This window comes from Vollenhovia emeryi, unplaced genomic scaffold, assembly GCF_000949405.1.
Source record: "Vollenhovia emeryi isolate VEMERY1.0 unplaced genomic scaffold, V.emery_V1.0 DF939225.1, whole genome shotgun sequence".
Lineage (NCBI taxonomy): Eukaryota > Metazoa > Arthropoda > Insecta > Hymenoptera > Formicidae > Vollenhovia > Vollenhovia emeryi.
In genome coordinates this window covers 549,803-570,806 of record NW_011967141.1, presented here as the reverse complement: position 1 = coordinate 570,806, position 21,004 = coordinate 549,803, and the positions used below count along the sequence as shown (strand labels likewise).

The 21,004-nt window shown below is 42.0% G+C and overlaps 5 protein-coding genes across 9 annotated transcripts; 2 read left to right on the top strand and 3 right to left on the bottom strand.

Moving 5' to 3' along the window:
• The first annotated feature begins 105 nt into the window (after positions 1 to 105).
• Positions 106 to 2,614, top strand: LOC105560689 (testis-expressed sequence 10 protein homolog). Of its 2 annotated transcripts, XM_012010009.1 has the most exons (6): positions 123 to 144; positions 238 to 523; positions 659 to 1,811; positions 1,897 to 2,128; positions 2,238 to 2,392; positions 2,496 to 2,614. In XM_012010009.1, exons 2-6 carry the CDS (start codon positions 320 to 322, stop codon positions 2,597 to 2,599), a joined length of 1,848 nt encoding a protein of 615 aa, XP_011865399.1. In that variant the 5' UTR covers positions 123 to 144; positions 238 to 319; the 3' UTR covers positions 2,600 to 2,614. The 2 variants fall into 2 exon arrangements, with proteins under 2 accessions (XP_011865398.1, XP_011865399.1); XM_012010008.1 differs by having other exon boundaries at positions 106 to 523.
• An 862-nt stretch (positions 2,615 to 3,476) lies between these two features.
• On the bottom strand, positions 3,477 to 12,579 carry LOC105560691 (probable cation-transporting ATPase 13A3). 3 transcript variants are annotated; one of them, XM_012010011.1, is made up of 19 exons: positions 12,511 to 12,579; positions 11,243 to 11,650; positions 9,208 to 9,308; positions 8,975 to 9,042; positions 8,650 to 8,817; positions 8,434 to 8,501; positions 8,062 to 8,325; positions 7,732 to 7,936; positions 7,465 to 7,663; positions 7,269 to 7,380; positions 7,003 to 7,192; positions 6,645 to 6,845; positions 6,355 to 6,540; positions 5,867 to 6,244; positions 5,623 to 5,764; positions 5,387 to 5,535; positions 5,061 to 5,292; positions 4,853 to 4,934; positions 3,477 to 4,730 (listed from the first exon to the last, which is right to left on the bottom strand). In XM_012010011.1, the coding sequence occupies exons 3-19, from the start codon at positions 9,221 to 9,223 to the stop codon at positions 3,698 to 3,700; spliced, it is 3,693 nt and encodes a 1,230-aa protein (XP_011865401.1). In that variant the 5' UTR covers positions 9,224 to 9,308; positions 11,243 to 11,650; positions 12,511 to 12,579; the 3' UTR covers positions 3,477 to 3,697. The 3 variants fall into 3 exon arrangements, with proteins under 3 accessions (XP_011865401.1, XP_011865402.1, XP_011865400.1); XM_012010012.1 differs by lacking the exon at positions 11,243 to 11,650 and having other exon boundaries at positions 12,511 to 12,576; XM_012010010.1 differs by lacking the exon at positions 12,511 to 12,579 and having other exon boundaries at positions 11,243 to 12,501.
• Positions 12,580 to 14,217: 1,638 nt separating this feature from the next.
• Positions 14,218 to 16,575, bottom strand: LOC105560688. The gene is made up of 2 exons (XM_012010007.1): positions 16,432 to 16,575; positions 14,218 to 16,263 (listed from the first exon to the last, which is right to left on the bottom strand). Exons 1-2 carry the CDS (start codon positions 16,459 to 16,461, stop codon positions 14,452 to 14,454), a joined length of 1,842 nt encoding a protein of 613 aa, XP_011865397.1. The 5' UTR covers positions 16,462 to 16,575; the 3' UTR covers positions 14,218 to 14,451.
• A 255-nt stretch (positions 16,576 to 16,830) lies between these two features.
• Positions 16,831 to 17,848, top strand: LOC105560686. The gene is made up of 3 exons (XM_012010004.1): positions 16,831 to 17,037; positions 17,326 to 17,429; positions 17,508 to 17,848. The coding sequence occupies exons 1-3, from the start codon at positions 16,972 to 16,974 to the stop codon at positions 17,680 to 17,682; spliced, it is 345 nt and encodes a 114-aa protein (XP_011865394.1). The 5' UTR covers positions 16,831 to 16,971; the 3' UTR covers positions 17,683 to 17,848.
• Positions 17,751 to 19,999, bottom strand: LOC105560687. Of its 2 annotated transcripts, XM_012010006.1 has the most exons (4): positions 19,887 to 19,999; positions 19,186 to 19,750; positions 18,616 to 19,076; positions 17,751 to 18,261 (listed from the first exon to the last, which is right to left on the bottom strand). In XM_012010006.1, exons 2-4 carry the CDS (start codon positions 19,691 to 19,693, stop codon positions 17,977 to 17,979), a joined length of 1,254 nt encoding a protein of 417 aa, XP_011865396.1. In that variant the 5' UTR covers positions 19,694 to 19,750; positions 19,887 to 19,999; the 3' UTR covers positions 17,751 to 17,976. The 2 variants fall into 2 exon arrangements, with proteins under 2 accessions (XP_011865396.1, XP_011865395.1); XM_012010005.1 differs by having other exon boundaries at positions 19,186 to 19,999.
• Positions 20,000 to 21,004: the final 1,005 nt, after the last annotated feature.

Here is a 21,004-nt window from a genome sequence, read left to right as displayed (position 1 = left end):
TTCCGGAACTAGAACTTGGACCAATGAAAACCGGGCATCGTGGACACAGGCCTTTAACCCATGGGCGTTATGGCGGATACTAGACAAGTGGTAGCACTGTTAGAATATCTGGGATGGTTTCCGAACGCAGATGTGGTTCACGTAGTTGTGTATTATTTTCGAATCAAATAACCTCAAATTTAGGATACTTAGTTTTCCATGCGAAATCTGCGTATGTTGTATCACATAATTTTGTAGGTTAAAAGTGTCCACTCAGAAAAGAAGAATTAGTACATGATATAAGGTACTGCTTTGTAATTAATACAAATATATCGAAGACATGAGTAAAAATCATAAACGTTCGAAACGACTGAAGTCGGAAAAGTCGAAAGTAAAGTTGAAAGCTAAGAAATCCACCAATCAGTTACCAAAAGGCTTGAACATTACGGATACATCGTTCAAAGTGAAGAAGATATTGATACGCGAACAATTGAAGCAACGGAATGAAACGGAACTTCTCAGCACTCGCAAATTGAATATTGACGTACGTAAATCAATTCACGTTTTCTTCCTACGAGTTGAGTGGTAAATCTTATTACGCATAATCCTAATTAATGCGCCAATTGGAGCTTCATATATGTATATATTATTGTCCAGTTAACAGATTTTCTTTTTTCAGGATTTGTTAACGCGTTTTCGACATCATAATCCGTCTGTAAGAGAAGGTGCCTTGAGTCAATTGAAAGACATCTTGTCGAGAAATCCACCAAAGTCTTTGCATTCGCGATTGAATTCTTTGCTACGTGGTATTGCGGCTTTGTCTCTGGATAAAGAGAGAGATGTACGAAGAAGTTCTTTTCACGCGCTCGACTTTATTCTCGGCAGTATCTCAAACGAACAGCTGATACCCTTGCGTGAAATTGTAATATCGTATTTGAGCTGTGCCATGACGCACATTGATCCACGTGTCAAGCAAGATTCTCTACTTTTCCTGGACGTGCTCGTGCGGAATTGCGACGGTGTATTGGCGAGGGATAGCCATAAGATATTACCCAATTTTTTGAACATGATTTGTAGATTACATAACGAAGTTAGGCCTGGGGCACGTTTAACGACGACTCTGAATTCCACGAGCACCGATGTGAGATGGAAGAATAAGGTTCTGGAACGTTTAGCTAATATGCTTGTCTCTGTTGTAAATTGTAGAAAGCTTGCGACAACGCGGTCGAACGTGCTTCCAATCGCAAGAGCGAAAAGATACGTTCCCGTTTATAGTAACGATGCGACTCGAGCCCACGAAATCAGTCTTGAGGACGTGAGCTCGATGGGTAGTTGCGTGGAAGAAACACTATCTATGCAGGAATTCATGAAGTATGTAGGTTTATTGATGCCGTTGATATCTGATATTTGGCTCGAGGTGTGCCCGGATGAAAAAGTCGACAGCTACACAGAGCTTACGATTTCGAGTGAGGCAACCGCGTTATTGAAGAATATCGTTGTAATTGTACGCTCGATTGTGGAGTACATCGATACGTTTGATCGCGACGATTGTAACGTCGATCGTATGAGGCACTGGTTCAAGGATACGTTTCACGAGGCGTATATGAAGAATTTTCTGTCGAGATTCCCGTATACTGAAGTAAAGCTGCTCGTTAACGAATACAGGAAACGTCAACGGGATTTCTCTCAAATAGACTTTACAGATGGATGTTTGGAACAAAACTTGGGACTTTGTCAAATTCACGTATGGTTTACATCCCTGTTTGGCCGTAACGAACAATTTCCCAAGTCTACCAAGACCCATTGCTTGTCCATTGTAAAATATTTAAATGGTAAATCAATATTGCATCTAATTAATACCGTCACATATTTCTTTCTCATAAAACCGTGACCTTTACCCCCCCTTTTTTTTTACAGGCGTTATTGAAAATTGGTGCGACTCGGCCGCTTTGTCGCAACTAATTGAGCTTTTAAGAACTTTGTTTTTGAAAGCTGCTCCAGTTTGGTATACCAACCGTATTAGTTTAAGCCATACTTTACAATTGCTTATTGAAGCATCCTCTCGTTTATCTAAGAAAGAATTGCAATCGCATTTGTACCTGACTATCGGCGACATTATGTTGAAAAGCGATTTAAATGAGTTACACAGGTAATCGTATAGAGCACCGATCGGTAATGATTATCCATTGGCATGCGACATACGGTGTACAATCAACGAGTAGACGAGTTGCGAATTATATATTTTTTTCATTTGACAGAGAGAAGACGTTTGAGAGCTTTGTTACGATTTTACCGAGCTTACTCCTTCGGCCAAGCATAGATGACGTTGTAATTCGAATGATCAATCAAATTGTTTTACGTTTCAAGGAATGGATCCGCAAAGAATTGATAGCTAGCCACGAATCGATTATCGGTAAGAAATTTTGTGTGTGTATATCATCCTGATTAAGGGCGAATCGAATTAATTACATACGTGTGTTGTCACTTTCGTCGCATTGACTCTTTATTCTTTTCAGAAAATGCTAAAAAGATGGAAATTGTGGGTTCGCACAATGATAAACAATCGAGACTTATGATTTGTAATCTATTTTACTTTATAGATTCACAGATTTACTATTAAATAACAAATTGAGTATGTGGCGCGTTGTGTGCATGATCGATTTTTCCGTGTCAAGTACAAGTCTTAAGAAATGTTTATTGTTTATCATGTCATACAAATAGGGTGGTTATTACTTTGTAACAAATAGATTGAAGAAAATTAATCGACCGCCGTTTTGCAGAGGAAACTTGTCAATTTTATTACCATACGTACAAAGACTATATAACAACGTTTTAATAATTTAAAATATGCCTCTTGTGTTATTCCTCTGGGGTTATCTCAAAGATCGATGTTACGCTAAACGACCAAAAACATCGAAGAACTAAAAAATAACAAAGTACATTCGCAACAATTCTACAGCCATGTTGGCTAATGTATTATATTTCAAAGTTTTTAAAAACGTTCTGTTTTTAAGTCCGTTAGAAACGGCAGTTCTGTGCCGATTCTAACGGACAACATTTTGAAGATCATTAATTTATGCGCGCAAGCAAATTTTTATTCTTTTACAAGATGTATCTAAATTACTAAAACATTTTTTATACGCGTGTTAATAAAATTTACAAGTTTTCTCTACAAAATGGCGGTCGATTCATTTTCTTCGATCTATTTGTTACGAAGTAATAACCATTTACTTTCAACACAATCCCTGGTCACCCTGTATATACATTACTAGGTGATTACCTAGTAATGTATGATAGATTTACAGAACATACGATTCGTAAAGATTGCGTTTGATTATGATATTACATTAACATACAGTTAATGTTACAATTGTACAAATTTACATAAATGTTGCTTTCTCTCATCCCTCGTCCTCCACCCTCTTAACCACACGAATCTCCCCCACAGCAAAAAGAAAAGAATAGGGACCAGTGACAGTCTCTATACTCTCATGACTATATTGTAACTTTATTATGATGCCACTGATGGTTTGTGCCATGTGATTTCTGCTATACATGTATATTTCTCATCGAATAGTATTTCGGAAAATATACAAATATTACTTTTTCCGCACTCGTGCTGCAGGGTCACAGCATTTTTACAACTGACCCACTTGAAGGGATAATAATTGGTAAAAAAAAGTATATACATATCCGTTTATATATACATATACCACTGCTACACTTGATCGTTTGCAAAGCCAAAATTTTCGAATCCGTTTTCTCCATTCCGACTGTTACTCGGTCGCTTGCTCGAATTGCTAACATCATTCGCCGTTTGATCCCCGATCGAATACCGACAATGGCTGTTGTACGTAATAGTCGCGACATTTTGCGAGTCGCCTTCCTTTCGCAGGACAGATGACATTGGCAGTTGTCCCTTGAATTTCGGCCAACTTTGACAATTTTTCAACTCGTGTTCTATCTTTAGATACTGTTTCTTGGATTTTTCCGGCCTGTACAATTTTCTCTTGCAGGTATTCTCAATAACCCGCTCTATCACAAGGCTCTCGACGAAGAGACAAATGAGAAAGTTGGCTAGAGCGAGCGCTAGGATAGCGAGCCTCCAATCATAGACGGGTGGTAGGATCAATTCCAGCGCGTTCACCACCCAAACCGCGGGATAAACTGTAATGTATGCGCATATGGCCGTTAACAAAAGTATGGAGAATATAAATGCGCCGTTGGTATAGATTGCGCGTCGGTAAGGCTTCCCGCGTGAAAATATAATAGCCATTGTGATGTATTGAAACATGGAGACACAGTAGACGGAATAGTTTTCGTAACATGTGTATCCGGTATTGCTAGTGGGAACGAACGGTGTGAACCATGGAAATTGTTGAACGGCGTGAAACGCTGTCGCTTGGAAAAGGGTCATTACGAGCATGTGTGCCGTTAGAGAAAAAAGCGGAGTGAAGCTCAGCAGACTCGTCATCGGTGGCGTCTTGGATAATTTGTCCACGCACGCGCGAGTCTTGCCGAAGAAGAAGGCAAAGTTGATGATCAAACAGATATCGATAAACAGAAATTGTAGATCCGTCAAATTCGAGTCTATGAAGTACAGTATTATAACGGACAAAAATTCAGTAAGGGAATACGCAATCATAAATTTGAAAATTCCGAACGATGTAACCAGAGCGGCACGTCCTTCCCGTATTACTTTCAGGACACAGCTTATGTCGGGTATTCTCGAGGTGAAGGGACTGGCCACGCTGCAAGTGAAGAAAAAAAAAATGTGTGAAACTCGTCTTGGTGATTAGCACCAGCGAAGGAAGTTAAAATTATAGGCAAGCGTATAATATAATATCTCGACGCACAACTGTTCGTTTCTCACCTGGATTCCGCTTTAGAGAGCGATATACCGACGTGCGCGGCCCTTAACGCTCCGCAATCATTAGCGCCGTCTCCGCACATGGCTAACAAACACGCATCGATACAGAACAATTTTCACGTTATCACACTTACGTATCGTTTGCTTGGAATTTGGTTTATTACAAAAATACTGCGTGTTTTACGACACCCTCGAGATCTCGTGTACGTACCTACGTAATAACCGAGTCGCATTAGCTCCACGACCACTTGTTGCTTCTGATCGCTGCTCATTCTTGCGAATATCGCACTGCGTACGCAAACGCGATCTACAAGATCGGGGTAATGTTCTCGCATCATCTGCCACGTTTGACCCGTTAAGGCAAATCTGTAATTACAATGGGCTATACCGCGTTCCACATCTTTAATCGTCGGTGATATCGAGTGATGTTGATCCTGCGACTTCTGGAAGGGATTGAAAGGCACGTTAACCGCACGAGGTTTGCCACTAAGTTCAACGGGTATCCTGTTGAAAATTCCCAATGTAAAAAGAATTTACCAATCTTGGAGACGGGGACTGTATATTGAAAGTGATCTCTGGACGATCCTTTTCGTCATTCGAGACTATGCTCACGTCTACCATGTGTTCTTCGGTCGAAAGTATTCCGCATTCTCTCGCGACGCTTGCCGCAGTCTGAATATTATCTCCTAAAAATCAAAGAGGTCGAGTCTATTAGAACTTACGGATACGCGCGCGCCCAGAAAAGAAAATGCATGGCATTGTTTCATCAAAACCTGTAATCATCATCACGCGTATATTGGCTTCCCTTAGTTCCCTAATTACTGGCGCCGTCGGTTGCTTCAGTCGATTTTCCAGAATGACCAGTCCCAAGAATTCCAAATCCCGTTCAACCGTTTCTCGAGACAGTCTCGATATCTACAAACATTTTGGGAGATATCGCGCCGTTGAGACCGCTGATATAAATCGTGCATCGACTGAAAAAGAAAACCGTTGCACGAATGTACAGGGATGTATTACCTCTGAGCTGCTCTTGGAAGCTATCGCTCTGCGTCCCATCGCTATCACGCGAAATCCCCGTTTCGTAAATTGCTCTAAAACAAGCGAAATGTCCTGCGGTACAGTTTCCGCTTTGCTCAAGTCGATTATCATCTCGGGAGAGCCTTTCACGTAAGCTCTGAAATCGTCCGATCCCGATGCATGTACGATCACGGACATTCGTTGTAAAGAACTCGAGAACTGATACTGCTGTATTATACCAATCTCCGTGATTTCGTTGGTATCTTTCGTCAGGCTTGTTTTGTCCGGTGAACTGACAATAATCGGTGCTATCGAGTCATATTTATTTACATGCGTGCAATCCGAATCTTTCAATATCCACTTTGTACTCTCGAACATCTGTAACGTTCAACAATATTCGACACGTGTCGTCACACATGAAGTCGTCAGATGGATGTCGAGCTGTTAAGCTAGTAAAAGTGATAAAAGTGGGAAAGATTGTAATTTACTTTTGCGTCCAAAGGGTCACCGCAAAGTTCTCCATCGATAAGCGTTAAACTGTGACAAACTAGCATTCCTTCGAAAAGCGCATGACCTTTGAGCTTGGGTATATCCGTCTCGGCCTCGGCAAGCACACCGTTCGTACATGGTACAACGCCCCACATGTCCAATCCATTCTCGGTCAATGTCCCAGTCTGTGGACAATGAGGAAAAGGAGAGAACGAACACGTTTAAATGTTCTGCGCGCGACCGTGGGGCTTCATTTTTATCTTTGTTTCTTTATCTCTCTCTCTCTCACCTTGTCGAAACACACGCAATTAATACTGCCGGAAACATTGATGACCCTGTTATTAATACAGTAGATTTGGGCACGTTTCAATCTCGCCTGAGCGTACAGCTTGCCTACAGTCATCGCAGCTGGTAATGCTGGCGGTATAACTATCGTAATAATATCTAATGCTTTTATCGCTATATCTCCAGCTAAAATCCCTCTCGAGACCTAAATTATTTATTGTAATGTTAATGTCAGTACAGCAGGATATCGATATCTTGCATCGCGTTGTAAAGACGAGATAAGTGGTACGATAAAAGTATATGCGATACGTAAAACAAGTATTAACAAGTGCTTGCTTATATTTAAAAGCCTTAGAGATTACCTTGAGTATTACGGTATATATAAAGCCACAGGTTGCGATAAATGCCAAAATGCCGATGAATTTGTATGAATCTTTATCAAATTTGAAATCCGCTGGAGGTGGATACAGTATAGCGGCGATGAGAGCACCTCTGTTAGTTAGAAAACCAGTTCTAATCACCCTCGCGAGAACGGGCTGATGATCGTGATATCTACGAATGCCACCCATCAATTATCCATATCGTAATCATAGTTATCGGCATCTGTATAAAAGTATGTGTTTCGTACTTGGTTTGTATTATAGTTGTTCCGCTGTACAATGTGTGATATGTATGCTCCTTAGCGTCATACAAGGTACAGCGTAATGGTAAGAATGTTTTCGTCACCGGTACGGACTCGCCTAAAATCAGTGAGTCGAGCACATAGGCATGTGCATATATCAAGACATTTTATTGGTGAAATAGACGTTTGAAAGATATATTACCCGTTAGCATGGACTCGTTTAATATACACTGCCCAGTTAACAGGACCGCGTCGCACACGAGAGTCGCTCGATGTCTCGGTAATTCTATAAGATCGCCGGGTACCAATTCCTCGCTAGAGATATTTTCAAAAGTACCCGTGTCGCGAAGTACACGCACACTTTCGGACGACGCGACGGTGCCGCGTAGATTGATTTGGTTCTGTAAAAGTGCGAATCGCTATGAGATCGGTTTTACAACAACGAGGCAGTTTTCCATTTTCCACGCACCTTGCGCGTTTGCACTATAGAGCTCGTTATGCCGAACAGCGACATCAGTATTATAGCGATAGTATAGTACAGATAGCCCTCCGCGAACCATACGGACAAGGTGAATACTTGAAAAATGTAGAATGGATTTAGAACTTCTAGCAGTAGTAATACGCCGATACTCTGAAGCGGAACAACAATGGCGTTATTTCCGTAGACGACACGCCTGTAATGAAGGCAAAAAGATTTCTTATAATTGAACGAAAATTCCGCTCGTTTAAGCGACTCGCACTCGACAATTATAACTCTTACAATAGTTACAGTACGAGTATATTTGAAAATGTAAGTCACCTGAGCAACTGTTCTTCCTTGGACAAGCCGCTCCGCGAGAGATGGAGGTCGGAACACATTGTACCATTGTCAAGTCCTACGAGCCTCGAGAATATATTATTCGTAGTGTCCCAGACGTAACATTTCTTTTTGCACCAGAAAGCCTTGTATTCACGCACCTCGCGACGCGTGCCGTTTTCTAGATTAATTTGTAGTTTTTTGTCCTTGATTTTTTCCAAGAGACCTTGGTCAACGGTGCCCAAAGTGGCCAATAAGCTCTTTGCGCTAAAAATGCACGCAGATAACGGGTAGTATTAGGTCAGTGTTAACGTGTGTTTTATCTCTTTAAACACGATATTTACTCACGCGCTCGCATTACCCATAAAAGCTTACCTTACGTTTCTAGTGGAAATTTCCTGGACATCTTGTACAAAGTATGACTTGAATCCTTGATACTCATCCTACGTACACGTACAACATTTACAGTTGTTACATCACTATACATAATTATTATTCTCAAAAATACTCTATTTAGTCACGCGATAAAGTAACAGCTGATATTGGCGATGATTGATAGTGTAAAACAGCGAGAGAAAGAGAAAGACTTACTATCGCGAGTATTTTCGTCGCGCAATTTAAAGCACATTTTCGGTGAGTCGCGTACAGATGTAGCCGAGGATACCAGTGAAATAATAGCCGAACCAATCCGACAGTCAATACGTACGATACGTATGTCACGGTGGTCCTCAGAGAACTCTTCTCGAATCCGTAAATATGCTAAAAGCACGTTAACAATGTAGTCATGTTGACGCAATTATTGCAAATGACAGAGAGCGAGAGAGAAAGAAAGAAAAAAATTAATGTAGAATTGTAGATTTTTATACGTGTGAAGAAAGATGGAAAAGATAGAAAAGAGCAACAAAAGGCATAATACCAAATGTTCATTTTGATCAGTATGAATTTTCTGCCATAAAGCATCGGACTTTTCGTTATCGTTCACCCCTAAGAAAGAAATAAACCATAAAAGTTGTCAAACCCATAAAATATACTATATATATTTGATATAATTTATATACCAATTATGTATCCATGTGTATATATCTTGCGGAAAATTATTCGTGCAACAATTAATTGGTCTGCCGACCAGTCTTGCTTTTCAATGCTTACCATTAACATCGACCATAACTTGAACAATTTCTTTCGTTACGATCCTGCAGTATGTCACCAAGTGTCTCTTGTTTTCCTCTTTGCCGCCGACGCGGTATCTCCTGCGAAATGCAAAGTTGCTTATTTAAAGATTATTTAGCGTACCGGCTTTGATACACGTACGTTAAACCACACGCAAATATTTCATCGATGTTACGTAACAGAAAAGTTACGTTCTGACAATTATCTATTATTTTATATATGAGTTGAAGCGTCTCTCTTATATTAAAGTCGCTATCATCCATCTATATAAGATAGATAAACATCATTTTACAGATATGATTTGAAAACGGAAGTTAGGTATATATTTTTCATTTACAGAGAGAGAAGAAGAGAGGGAGAGAGAGGGGGGGGGAGAGACAGTACGGACGCGTCAGGACATTACGTTTAATCTACGTAGCGCCAATTTATCACCGCTAATCTGTCCTTCTGCAAAGCCAATCGCGCGATTGCGGTCTACCTCGATTTTCGCAATAGCTCGACACTACCTAGCTATACCCCGTGTATATGTGTTATATTACAAATTGTAATTATGGTAAGAGATTTAATGCCACAACGTACGATGTGTGTGTGTGTGTGTGCGTACGTGTGCGTGTGTGTGTATCGGGACATTCCACTTTTTTGCCTCGTGTTGCCTCTCGTTTACAGATTTCAAATACGATATGGTATTTCGAACAATTATTTATCCTTATCGAAAGGCTTCAACTACATCTGTTGGCTTGCAATCGAAAACTTTATTAAATTTTATAGAGTCGATCAGAAAAATATTTAAAACTAAAGATTAAATGGTTAATCGCTATATAGTAAAATTGCCATTCGATCAAAGTTTCAATCAGAAAATCTGAGAACAACTCGACTCTACAAAGAGGAGAAAGGACAAAAAATTTGTAGGTGTGTGTGTGTGTGTGAGAGAGAGAGAGAGAGAGTGTGTACAGTTATTTGGTACCCACGCATACAGCACGCATATCTAAAAGACATCTTTAAGACATCTAAAAGACGTCTTAAAGGTGTCTTTTAGACATGCGTGCTGTACGGGCAGCTACCTAAGCTACAGCATAGTCGAGTGCATTAATATTTTCTGGTACGTGACATTTTCACACTTTTCTGCAATGCTCGAGGAACATAATCGATTAAGAGAATTTATGCTCGCGGAAAAAAGAAAAAAAAATCGCACGTGTCGTCAAGCGTCCTTGTCAACTATTCTAGGTTACATTAACATGGCATTTGCATATGTGGCATCACATTCGAAACGTGTGCCTAAATGTGCGTAAATATTCTCGCATCGCATAAATTGCTGGTCATTATAATTAACAATTTTTTTAATCAAGCCCTAATAATCATGTAATGATGTAATATAAAAAATATGTATGTATCTAGGTAATTATTATTATTACGGGAATCGTTGTTAAATTGTTGACGGCCACCAGACGATGTTACGTGAATGCATCGAACATGTTCGATGGCCCCGCGTTCTAGATAATATAAAGTAACGCTAATTTGATTAATATCACCGTACGAAAAAGTAGTCGTGTACTTGTATACGATACGATTGTGTGGCGATATCTCGTGTATGTCGCACTACACTACAAGTGTATGTATACATATATTACACGGTACAAAAATTATATCGCAAACGAAACTGCAGATGTGTGCGTAATGATCTTGTGTACATAACTGCTATAAGCACGTAATCGAATAAAGATTTTATCATCGGGTACAACCGTAATTTGCGCTTTGTCTCGGAGCACTTGCGCGACAGCAGTGCAAACGCCGCGACATTGACAATCAACGAGAATATATCTATTCATTTATATCGTTTATCAATAGATATCCTTAGATACGTATATTCTGTGAATAATTTAATAAATTAATAAGTTTGAACTGGTCGATAAAAGATAAGATGTATAGGCGATACAGGATACTCATATATGTATATATAAATGAAACGACATAGTTACATGACTATATGTATATATGTGAGAAGCAGAGTACGTACGAACGCGATGCTTTTCGAGTATTGGTCCAATCTCTTCAAGCTTGCCTTCGCCTCGTCGATGACGGCAAGAGCGGGCGATTTCGCGCGCGATAGAGAGACACGCAGGCGCGTGTTCGCGCGCCTCAGTTTGAATTGAATTTTCGTCACGTGCGGAATTTTCAAAAATCGTTGGCGAGCTGGCGAGGCACCGGCGTCGGGGAGAAACGCAGCGTGGAGCCCGCGTGCACGCGTGGCGGGAATTTAATAATTTTGCTTGAAATCCGAGCAATCAACGTACGTGCGGAGCGGAAGCAATAAGAGTGCTTCGTTATCGTTGGCGGCGCACAAGGTCAGCGAGCGCACTTTGAATACCTCTAGTCGGCGCGGCTAGAGCACGACTCGGCGACTGGAACGACTTTCCACGAACGACTAGAAAGAGAAGGTCGGTGATTAATGTTTTTTCACGCTCGGCGAGCTCGGGTCTCGTACGGAGCAACATACTCCCGTACACTGTCGCGCATTTTACTATCGCGGCGCGGTGTCACACCCCCTCCTCCTCCTCCTCCTCCTCATTCTCCTCCTACTTCTGCTTCGGCGATTTCGACAAAAAGTTTCGCAATAGCATACAATAGAATTTCTTTCTTACAATACTGAGAAATCACTTAGTAAAATATTACGGCTCTGTTGATGTACATTTACGTTACGAGCACGGAGAGGCAATAGGAGCCAAACGCTAGGTATTAGGTGCGGAGATCATATCAGATTCAAGTCATATTAGACTTCTGTTTCTCGATTTATACTTATTTGTTTTATTTTACTTAATTATTAACGTTGCGATGCAAATATCTTTTTGTTATACTGCAGATGTCATGGGAAAGACTTTGGTCTCGAAACGTGTGACTTGTTCAACTGTAAATCTAATATGATTTCCGCACCTAGCGTTTGGCTCTTATTGCCTCTCTACGCTCCTAACGTAAATACTGAGCTTTTGTGCTTTTGTGCTTAAATCGAAAAAGATAACGGTAATAACGGGTGAATTATCGAACGCGATAATCCACGTACCGGCGCATACCGATGGTACTACGCACGCGCGCGCGTCTCTTTGCGATTAGTCCGTTGAAACAAACCATAAAAAAATATAAATGCAACGAAGGGATCTTATTCTTATACCTCGATCTATATTCAATGATATGATACAGATATGATCCGATACGATTGTAGTCCGTGGATATAAATGTAGAAGTTGTGAGCGAAAGATTTATCGGGCAGAGAGAGTACTAGCCAAATACCTTTGAGAAGGAATCTACGAAGAGGAATCGAAGAGAAGAGCGCGCCAAGTAAAACACTTTGACTGCGAGTGAGAAACCGGCGTACGCGCTGTCGCACGGATGTAACGCGCTGTGCGTTACGTAAATATACGTAACAATGTAATTGTTGACAAATGAGACGTTGGTTTCCTCATCTTTTATTCTCGCCATTAACAATAACAAATATATACGTATGGTAGATATACGGTGCGCCTCGCCGATCGATGGCAAAGATGTATAAAACTTTACGTCGCGTGTCCGTAACAAGAGGAATCGTATACTCGACGAATCTTGGCAGCTGATGAAGAGATACACCGAAAAGGATGTGACGTAAAACATTAACGTTGACATTGATGTATGCGCGTCACGAAATAGTACAAATAACATATTACTAGATTAATTCTGGGATGTGCAAACGAAAGCGAGTTTAATCTCGTTGAATCTCTCTCTCTCTCGCCGCGATTCTTTATTCCACATCCGGCTTATCGTTGACACCTGTAATCCTCTTCGTACAGTTTCTTTATAATGCTTCGACGCTTCGATGAATTGAGTGCACTTTTGTCTCTCGCTTTGATCAAACAACAAATATGCTATCTACCATTGCCATATAGCGTCGCTGCTGCTTCCATGGCCATCGAAGCATCGATAATAATAAACCTACTACCGCTGTTACTACTACTACTACTGATAATAATAATAATAAAACTAATAGTAATAATACCTCCCTTGCGCGTAGCTGTCGTAGCTACGAGTTTATCATTTACCGAGAATCTCGTCTCTCGATCGAACCTAGTCCCTTCTGTCCTAATTTGCCCGCAATTTCAATATCATACATAAAACAAAGCGAAAAGTTTATATGCGTCTATGCATATAATAATATTGAGTCGACCTTGAGATGTACCGGCCGATAATCCTATGAAGAGCATTATGAATCATAATTTGTCAGTTATAAGACGGCTATAGATATAAGAGATTAAAGCGCGCGTATATATATACATATATATATATGTATATGTATGTATATCACACTTGTTCTCTCACGTTTACGTGGCAGGCAAGTCGATTAGTTTGGCCAGACTCGAATTGGAACAAGACACATTTCACTTATCTTTTATTTAACCAAATATAATACCACGTGTAATGCCAAGAAATTGCGAATGAGCTAAACCGGTTACAATCTATCCTGTCTCTAAATTAGCAAGCGATTACGATAATCAACCCACCACGTGCGTTAAGCGATATCGCACGCTGCGCCTTTGTCATCTCGGCGAAGCTTGAACATACATACGCATTAATTTTTTTTGGGGGGTACGTACGTCCAAAAGCGTTTTACAACGTATATAATAACGTTGTAAAATCATAATGCACAGTTGACGTTCCTCTCTTGCTCAACCCACTTCGCTAACGAGAGCCGCATTAACTTTATAGTATGGCTTGTATAATAATGCGTGACAAAGGCTCGTATGATATAAATCAGAATCAAGGAGAAAGGGCTCTGAGCCGTGACGAGATGTACGTGTCAAAATATAAAATACTTTATTGTTAAACTAACATAAAGATTAACTTAAACGTTTCGGTCGAATTCTTTTATATTTTGACACGTACATCTCGTCACGGCTCAGAGCCCTTTCTCCTTGACTCTGTTGTATAATGTTTCATAAATTCGAGTAAGAAATACAACCGCAAAGATAATCTTGCAAACAGCTTTATCTGCAAACACTCTCGGGCAGGAATACAAACGTATATATTCTTATTGTTGGTAACAATCAATTCGACTCATTGTATCTTCACGTACCGTTTATAATCTATACAAGGACTACACTACGGCGATAATCTCTAAATCCTGTCTCGCGCGACGCGCTACGTTCGTCTCGGCATAGGATTCTTTTACGTAAACAGACAGAGACGCTAAAGAAATTCTCTTTAACAGTCTTTCTTTGGCTCAAATACATTATCTACGTCCAACTGCGACAAAATCTCGTCGTCCGAGTCGTTATCGTTAGTAAAGTAGCTTACTAGAGCTTTCGAGTTTTCAATGTTACGTTTTACTTGTAACGTGGATCTCTCATTTACACTCGAGTCTCTACAGGCTGCGTCGTCGTAGGACGAGAAATTATTGTCGCGCGAGTAACGAATTCCGGAGTTCTTAGTGTTTGCATCGGTGGTGCACCTGTTCAAAGTCCGCGGCACTTGTGTGGAGCGTCGCTCCTTCGTATGCCTTTGAAAATTTTGCGTCGATTCGACATTTTCCAAGCGCTCCGTACTTCCCTCCTCTTGCAAACGACACCGCTGAATTTCGCTCGTACTTTTGTACACGCATTGCGAACGATCCTGCTCTTCCGGAATTGCAAAGTCTGCAGGATCGCAGTCGGCAAAGTCGGCAAAGTTGATGCTATCCAGGTCGTCCGTACTCGATAGATCTATCGAATCGTTGAAACGTCCAAGTGTTTGGTTCGTAACTTTGTCACCCTTCGAAGTCTCGTACGTTTCACTCGTCAAACGTGACAGTGGAGTGTTTGTTGTTAGCTCGCAAGCCTCGATCCTGGGTCGACGACCAGACGAGTCGAGCACGAACTGTGCGGCTTCACAACTTTCATCCGTCTCTCGCGGTCCAGATTTCCTCGCGGTGCAAACCGGCATACGATCGTCCGGTTGAATAATCCTATTTAATTCCGCGTTTGGAGCACGGGATAAAATGCTCTCCATAAGAGATGTACTTACAATCCGGCCTTTATCCGAATATACGGCTATCAAGTTGGCCAAAGATACTAAAATATGATATTTATTCGTCACTACGTACGTCGTAGTTTTCAGTAGTCCTACATCGCGCAGAAAAATGACCACGTTTGGCTCTAACAGGCCGGGATAAGCCAGCGGGATGTCGCGGTGAATAGTGCCTTCTATGCTACCTGTCGAATCCTTCAATATAACGAACGGATCGTCGTGACTGTGGTCTATGTAGTCTAGTATACCGGCGAAAAACCTGACTTTTGCACTGTCGCAGTGAGTAGCGTCCGCTCTATCTGTAACAGCAGAGACGTTGTAATCTTGCAAAAAGCTTGTCGGCAGGTCGTTGGACAAAAGTTTCCAAGCTCTCTCTCCAACCAAGTTTTTCTCATCCTGCGACTTGATCTGAACGCTCTGGACACCGCGCGGCTTGGTCGCGCTCTTTTCCAATTCTTTAACATCGCTCAGGTAGGACGCAGCTGAGATACCGCCGTCGCTCTTCACGTCTGGTATCAAACCAGCTGGCCCAGGAAATATTCTAATCAGTTTAACCTCTTTCGCGAGTCTCCTGTCGCTCGCGGACTCGCGGGTCTTTTCTCTGGATCCTTGGTGCTGGGACACTCTGGGACACTTTGCTGCGGCTTCCACGCTAGGCTGGGGAGGTCGCGTCTTTCCTCGTACCCTCGCTACCCCCGATGGATCATTTTCTATCTCTTTCGCAAAGTTCTTTTCAAATGTCTCCCTTCGAGAGGTGTTCTGAAAGATCCTCAACAAATCCGTTCGCGATACACTCTGGAAAGGCGTTCTCACGTGATCGTTGTCCTCGACATTCGCCACAGTATCACAGCCCGATTGCCCAACAAGAGTACTGTCCGTCGTTGACGGCGAAGCTTGACAACTGTCCACTCTACGCCGCTTCGCAGACGGTGCTTTCTCGGCGATGTTTCGACACGGAGCCTGAGATCTCCTCCTCGTCTTCTCCTCGACTTCGTCCTCGTTGAAAGCATCCTAGAATAGTAGTAGCGTGAGACAAATACGCGTCCAACTTGTCAGTCTTACGAATATATGATGAGACAGGCTCTACCGGAATTGCTGTCCGCGCGATGATAAAAAGAACACACGAAATGCAGATTAGTCAGATAAGTTGCAGCACGATTGTACCATGAAAAGACTCACTTGAAAGATCCAATCGTCACTTTCGAACATAATGTTGCATGATCTCCTCACGAAAATTGTGGCAGACTCAAAACAATTCAATGCCGCCCGCGTAGTAAACGCGTTCCAGACTTACGAGCCTGCCAATCGCGGAAAGTTTAGTGGATTTTCAAGTATATCGAAATAAATGCGCATGACCGGTCCGACTGGCGTGATTGGCTCACAGATATAAGTCAGAGCCATAGGAATAAAGGCCTGTGTCCACGATGGTCCGAGTTCTAGTTTCGAGAAATCTGTAGCCAATCAACGTGCGGCTATTCCATAAAAGCTGCACGTTGATTGGCTACACGTTTCTCGAACCGACTTTACTGGCGGAAGAAAAACGCCCCGCGCACCAGTAATTATCATCGCTACCAACTATACTGTTTTTACTGGGCAGTAACCACATTTATTGTCAAGCACATCCTATGTCTATGGGTTTAAACTACAGTAAATGTCAGAGTGCGGTTCATGTTAGGTTGGGATTGTGACATTATGGTACATATGATCATATGATACGCAATGGAGTATCTGTCAAGCAGTATATTCCTCATATTAACCTGGAGCTTGGCGAATTGTTTTTCACCGGTATGTCTTCCAGCGATCATCACTCTTTTTTGTACTTGAACGTTAACTGTTGCTTGTACAATAACGTTAACTTGTATAACACTTTTGCAATTTAACGACATGACGGTATCGCGACGGACGTTGGTAGAAATGTTATTGCTTTTAAGGGCGACGCCCGTGCGTATCAACGTTTACCAATTTTGGTGTCAATAGAATTGATATTGCGCGTCAAAATCTGGCTTCACAATCTCTCTGACTAGTCTCTGTAGATTCGATTTTAATACACACGGCTCTCCATTGTATTTTCAGATTACTGCACATTACTGCGTATGGGGCTTGTGTGAATCGTCAGAGTATTGTTGCGACGAAAATGTATGCTGCAGCTACAGAGACTACGATATATGGATCACTGTGTAAATATAATAGATTTAAATTCGGTAAAGTGCGCATCATGTGTGTGTATATACGATCCACACGAAATTTTCCAACAGGGTCATCATAGCTGGAGTTGTAATTGGGATGATACTGGCCGGCACATGTCTTTACTATAATCTCTGCCGTATCTACCTTTATCTAAAACAGAGATATTATGGCATCAGTTCCGTGTCGATGCCATCAGAATTTGAATCCGATGAAAAATCAATAAGAATATCATTTCAAGAGTAAGACAAGTGACTCCTTGTCGTATTAATCATGTAATATTCCAATTTTTTTAATATAAGCAGTAACTTAGGTAAAATTATGTCTATAATTTATTAGTCCGTTATAAAAAAATTATACCAAATACATATCGAGTAAATTACATCCTTGTATCTCTACCAGGCGATCAAGTTGATATTTTTCTTGTACTTTTCATTCATAAGGTTTACCACATTTCTATCAGATAAGACTGTACATGTATGTTTATATATATATACATATATGTGGGGGAAGAGAGAGAGAAAGAGAGATATATATGCACTAATCTATACTGTACTTCCATTCGAGTATCCTATCGCTTATTTTAAAGGCGTTCCAATTATCGTCGATCTTCGACGCTCGGGATTTAACGTGCACTGCCTCGCAAATCTCTAATGTATCTTCAGGCGTGAAAAAGTCGTCGAGCTTCGGCGCTAAATCCTTTTGCCGTGGTTCCGGATCCTTGCTTCGCGTAATAGTGGACGGCAATTGTCTCTCGTCTATACTCAAATCCACTAAATTTTGGTAAATCGCCTCGTCCAACGGGAAATCGAGTGCTGCGGAGATCTGCAAGGCAAGAGGTAAAGAGAATACTCTGAAATATAGATTTATAGATTTATATATATATATATATATATGCTTTATTACCTTTAGCATACAGCCAGAAAGTGGGACTTGGTTTACAAAAGTTCCTTAACCACTCATTCATCCATACTCTCTAATCTCTACCCCTAATCTCTTTCCCTTCTTATTTCTTACTTCTAATTTCTTATTTCTACAATGACTAGCTCATCTTTTTTTGCCTTTCTTTTTCCTTCCATAATTTACATAATATCTTTCCTTTATCTTCATCTATTACATCGTTATATAATCTTTCCAACTTCTTTTCCATACTAAATATACAGATTTATATAGATTTACCTTTCCGTTTAGAAAGTTCTTCAGCGCAGGTGGTAAATGACTGATGTCCGCGACAATCTTCTGCTGTTCAAGTTCTTTCAGCTTATTAATGGTACAGATGATCGAGTTGTACTCTGGTTGCGTCAAATCTTGCACGGTTAGAGCCGGTTGAACAATACGTCTCTCACTTGCCTCGCTTGGTCTCGCATCAATCTGTTCCCTGCGAGAAACCCGCGATACCACAGACGTTTTGACGTTGGGACCCGACACGTTACGAAAAACAATCTTCTTGACTGGAGGCACTTTGTTTTTCGCTACAGTCTTGTAATCGCTACGCGACGTAACACGAGACCGAGTAGTCGAAGGCTTTGCGGTTCCCCCTTGGAACATTTTTTTCATAACGCTTGGTGCAGACTGCGACTTCGTTATTTTTGGCACTTTGAACGCCGGCCTCGCGTTTGCCTTTTCCACGCGATCGTCACCTAGAAAAAGTTGAGGTTTCAGTTTCCCTCGGGCCACCGATCGACTGAGAATCTCCCGTTCTTGCCTCATTTACGCGTTCACTGGTCACAGCTCTTTTCAACGACGTACCTTTGCTCACTTTCCCCTTTTGTCGCAGATACTTTGCACCGACTCTCGCAACGTCGTCTCGCGAACTCTTATCAAGCTGCGACGTTCTACAATTTTCCTCTGCCCCAACATTCTCGACATTCCGACCACCGTTTACGCCGCACACGATCATCGCGACTTTCGCCGCATCCTTGTCGGAGGGAGATGAATTCCGAACGCCGGCGAGCGCAGTGCCGTAATGCGAGGGGTCGACGTTGTCAACGTTGCAATTACTTAGAGACACGTGCAGAGGATTCAGGGGATTCTGAGGTACGTTGCCATCGACATTCGTGGATCTTGCGAGATCTACAACTCTGATGGGCTTGCTAAGCGTTACCATTTCTTTGACTGTTGGCCCGCTCGCCCGCGCAGCCGGCTCGACAGCCTGTTGCTCGCGACGTCCGACGGTCCGCTCCTCGTTTCGCGCAACGTCGGAGAACTGGCAGAATCTAACCTTCGGTCTCGAGACCACTTTGCTATTATCCGCCATAGTGGAAATCTGATAAAACCTCCGAGATCGGACGTTCGCCGAGTGCGACGAACCGGACTGTCGGAGAAGGAAGAGTATTGAAAATACTAGCAAATTTCACGCGCTACGGTTTAACCGCCGTACTCCACGAGCCGAACCGCGAAAGAGGACGGGGCCGCATTTTCAGACAGCGGCCTAAATCTCAACAAATTACCTTTTGCAAATTGCTTGAATTGCTTCCCGTCGCTGCGAAATTCAAATTTACGATCTAAACCGAATCAATCGGCCACGGCTCACGGCAGCCAGGTGCGTCGAGAAAGCGCGCGCACCGCGCCCGATCCGAGGGCGCTGCTGCGCGAGGCGGTTTTAAGGCTGGATTCACATGGAGCGTAACTTGCGCAACCTGTGAATCCAGCCTAATCCCTAGCGGAGATTCCCTAGCAAGACGTGGCATGGCGCACTGGACTGCACCAAACGCCTGGTGGTAGCAGTGGCAGCATACCAAGCTTCAATTTGAAAAGTCTCGTGTAACGATCGTTTCACACGTTTTCACTGCCGCAATTCAGCTCGGTTCCTGATTCTCGTCGAGGAGCGGCAGCGCTCTGACAATAAGTGCCAGCAGTCTCTCGAGTGGCGGACCAACTCGTGTAATAATGAAGCCCGCGTAAGTATTGCCATTAAATCACACCGGGTTTCAACCTCTCGACGGACCCATGCGGGAACGTTGAGGCGGACTTGTGGGCTTCAAGACTAATATCCGTATTCATAGTCGTTCCTCAATTCTCAAGGGTAGTTTGTCTTTGTCTCGCGTATGGTAAAACGTAGTAGCGAGACAAAGACAGACTAACCTTGAGAATTGAGGAACGACTATGAATACGGATATTAGGACCTGAGCAGAATAGCCGTCTTGTACTCTTCAGACCTAGGACAGTTATTGTGCGCTCCTTTAAGACAAGGATTTAAAAACACAAAACGTTGTCTTAAGAGTACAAGACAGCCAGTCTGCTCAGGCCCTAAGCTGTCTTGTATCCTTAAGTCACAAGACAGTTATTGTGCGTTGAAGCCTGAGCAGAATGGCTGTCTTGTACTCTCAAGACGTAAGACAGTTATTGTGCGTTACTTCAAGGGCTTAAAACATGAAACGTTGTCTTCAGGCTGTCTTAAAAGTATAAGATAGATGTTCTGCTCAGGCCCTAACACACAATAACTGTCCTGTGAACTTAAGAATGCAAGACAGCTATTCTGCTCAGGCCCTTACTCCAAGACCAAGATTAAAGGCTGGTCTACAATACATGGAGTAAGCTGGAGTAAGGAGTAGGAGTAAGAAATAAA

What these genes read in the sequence shown, in the direction of transcription:
- LOC105560689 (XM_012010008.1), top strand. Translation starts at nt 320, where the DNA reads ATGAGTAAAAATCATAAACGTTCGAAACGACTGAAGTCGGAAAAGTCG. An exon ending in CTCGCAAATTGAATATTGAC is followed by an intron (nt 524 to 658) that starts GTACGTAAATCA and finishes TTCTTTTTTCAG; the next exon opens with GATTTGTTAACGCGTTTTCG. An exon ending in TAGCCACGAATCGATTATCG is followed by an intron (nt 2,393 to 2,495) that starts GTAAGAAATTTT and finishes TATTCTTTTCAG; the next exon opens with AAAATGCTAAAAAGATGGAA.
- LOC105560688 (XM_012010007.1), bottom strand. Translation starts at nt 16,461, where the DNA reads ATGTTCGAAAGTGACGATTGGATCTTTCAA. An exon ending in GTGACGATTGGATCTTTCAA is followed by an intron (nt 16,264 to 16,431) that starts GTGAGTCTTTTC and finishes CTACTATTCTAG; the next exon opens with GATGCTTTCAACGAGGACGA.
- LOC105560686 (XM_012010004.1), top strand. Translation starts at nt 16,972, where the DNA reads ATGGAGTATCTGTCAAGCAGTATATTCCTCATATTAACCTGGAGCTTG. An exon ending in TGGCGAATTGTTTTTCACCG is followed by an intron (nt 17,038 to 17,325) that starts GTATGTCTTCCA and finishes TTGTATTTTCAG; the next exon opens with ATTACTGCACATTACTGCGT. An exon ending in TACGATATATGGATCACTGT is followed by an intron (nt 17,430 to 17,507) that starts GTAAATATAATA and finishes ATTTTCCAACAG; the next exon opens with GGTCATCATAGCTGGAGTTG.
- LOC105560687 (XM_012010005.1), bottom strand. Translation starts at nt 19,693, where the DNA reads ATGGCGGATAATAGCAAAGTGGTCTCGAGACCGAAGGTTAGATTCTGC. An exon ending in AAAGGGGAAAGTGAGCAAAG is followed by an intron (nt 19,077 to 19,185) that starts GTACGTCGTTGA and finishes AACTTTTTCTAG; the next exon opens with GTGACGATCGCGTGGAAAAG. An exon ending in AGAACTTTCTAAACGGAAAG is followed by an intron (nt 18,262 to 18,615) that starts GTAAATCTATAT and finishes CTTGCCTTGCAG; the next exon opens with ATCTCCGCAGCACTCGATTT.
- LOC105560691 (XM_012010011.1), bottom strand. An exon ending in CGACGAAAATACTCGCGATA is followed by an intron (nt 8,502 to 8,649) that starts GTAAGTCTTTCT and finishes ACGTGTACGTAG; the next exon opens with GATGAGTATCAAGGATTCAA. An exon ending in GTGACCCTTTGGACGCAAAA is followed by an intron (nt 6,245 to 6,354) that starts GTAAATTACAAT and finishes TGAACGTTACAG; the next exon opens with ATGTTCGAGAGTACAAAGTG.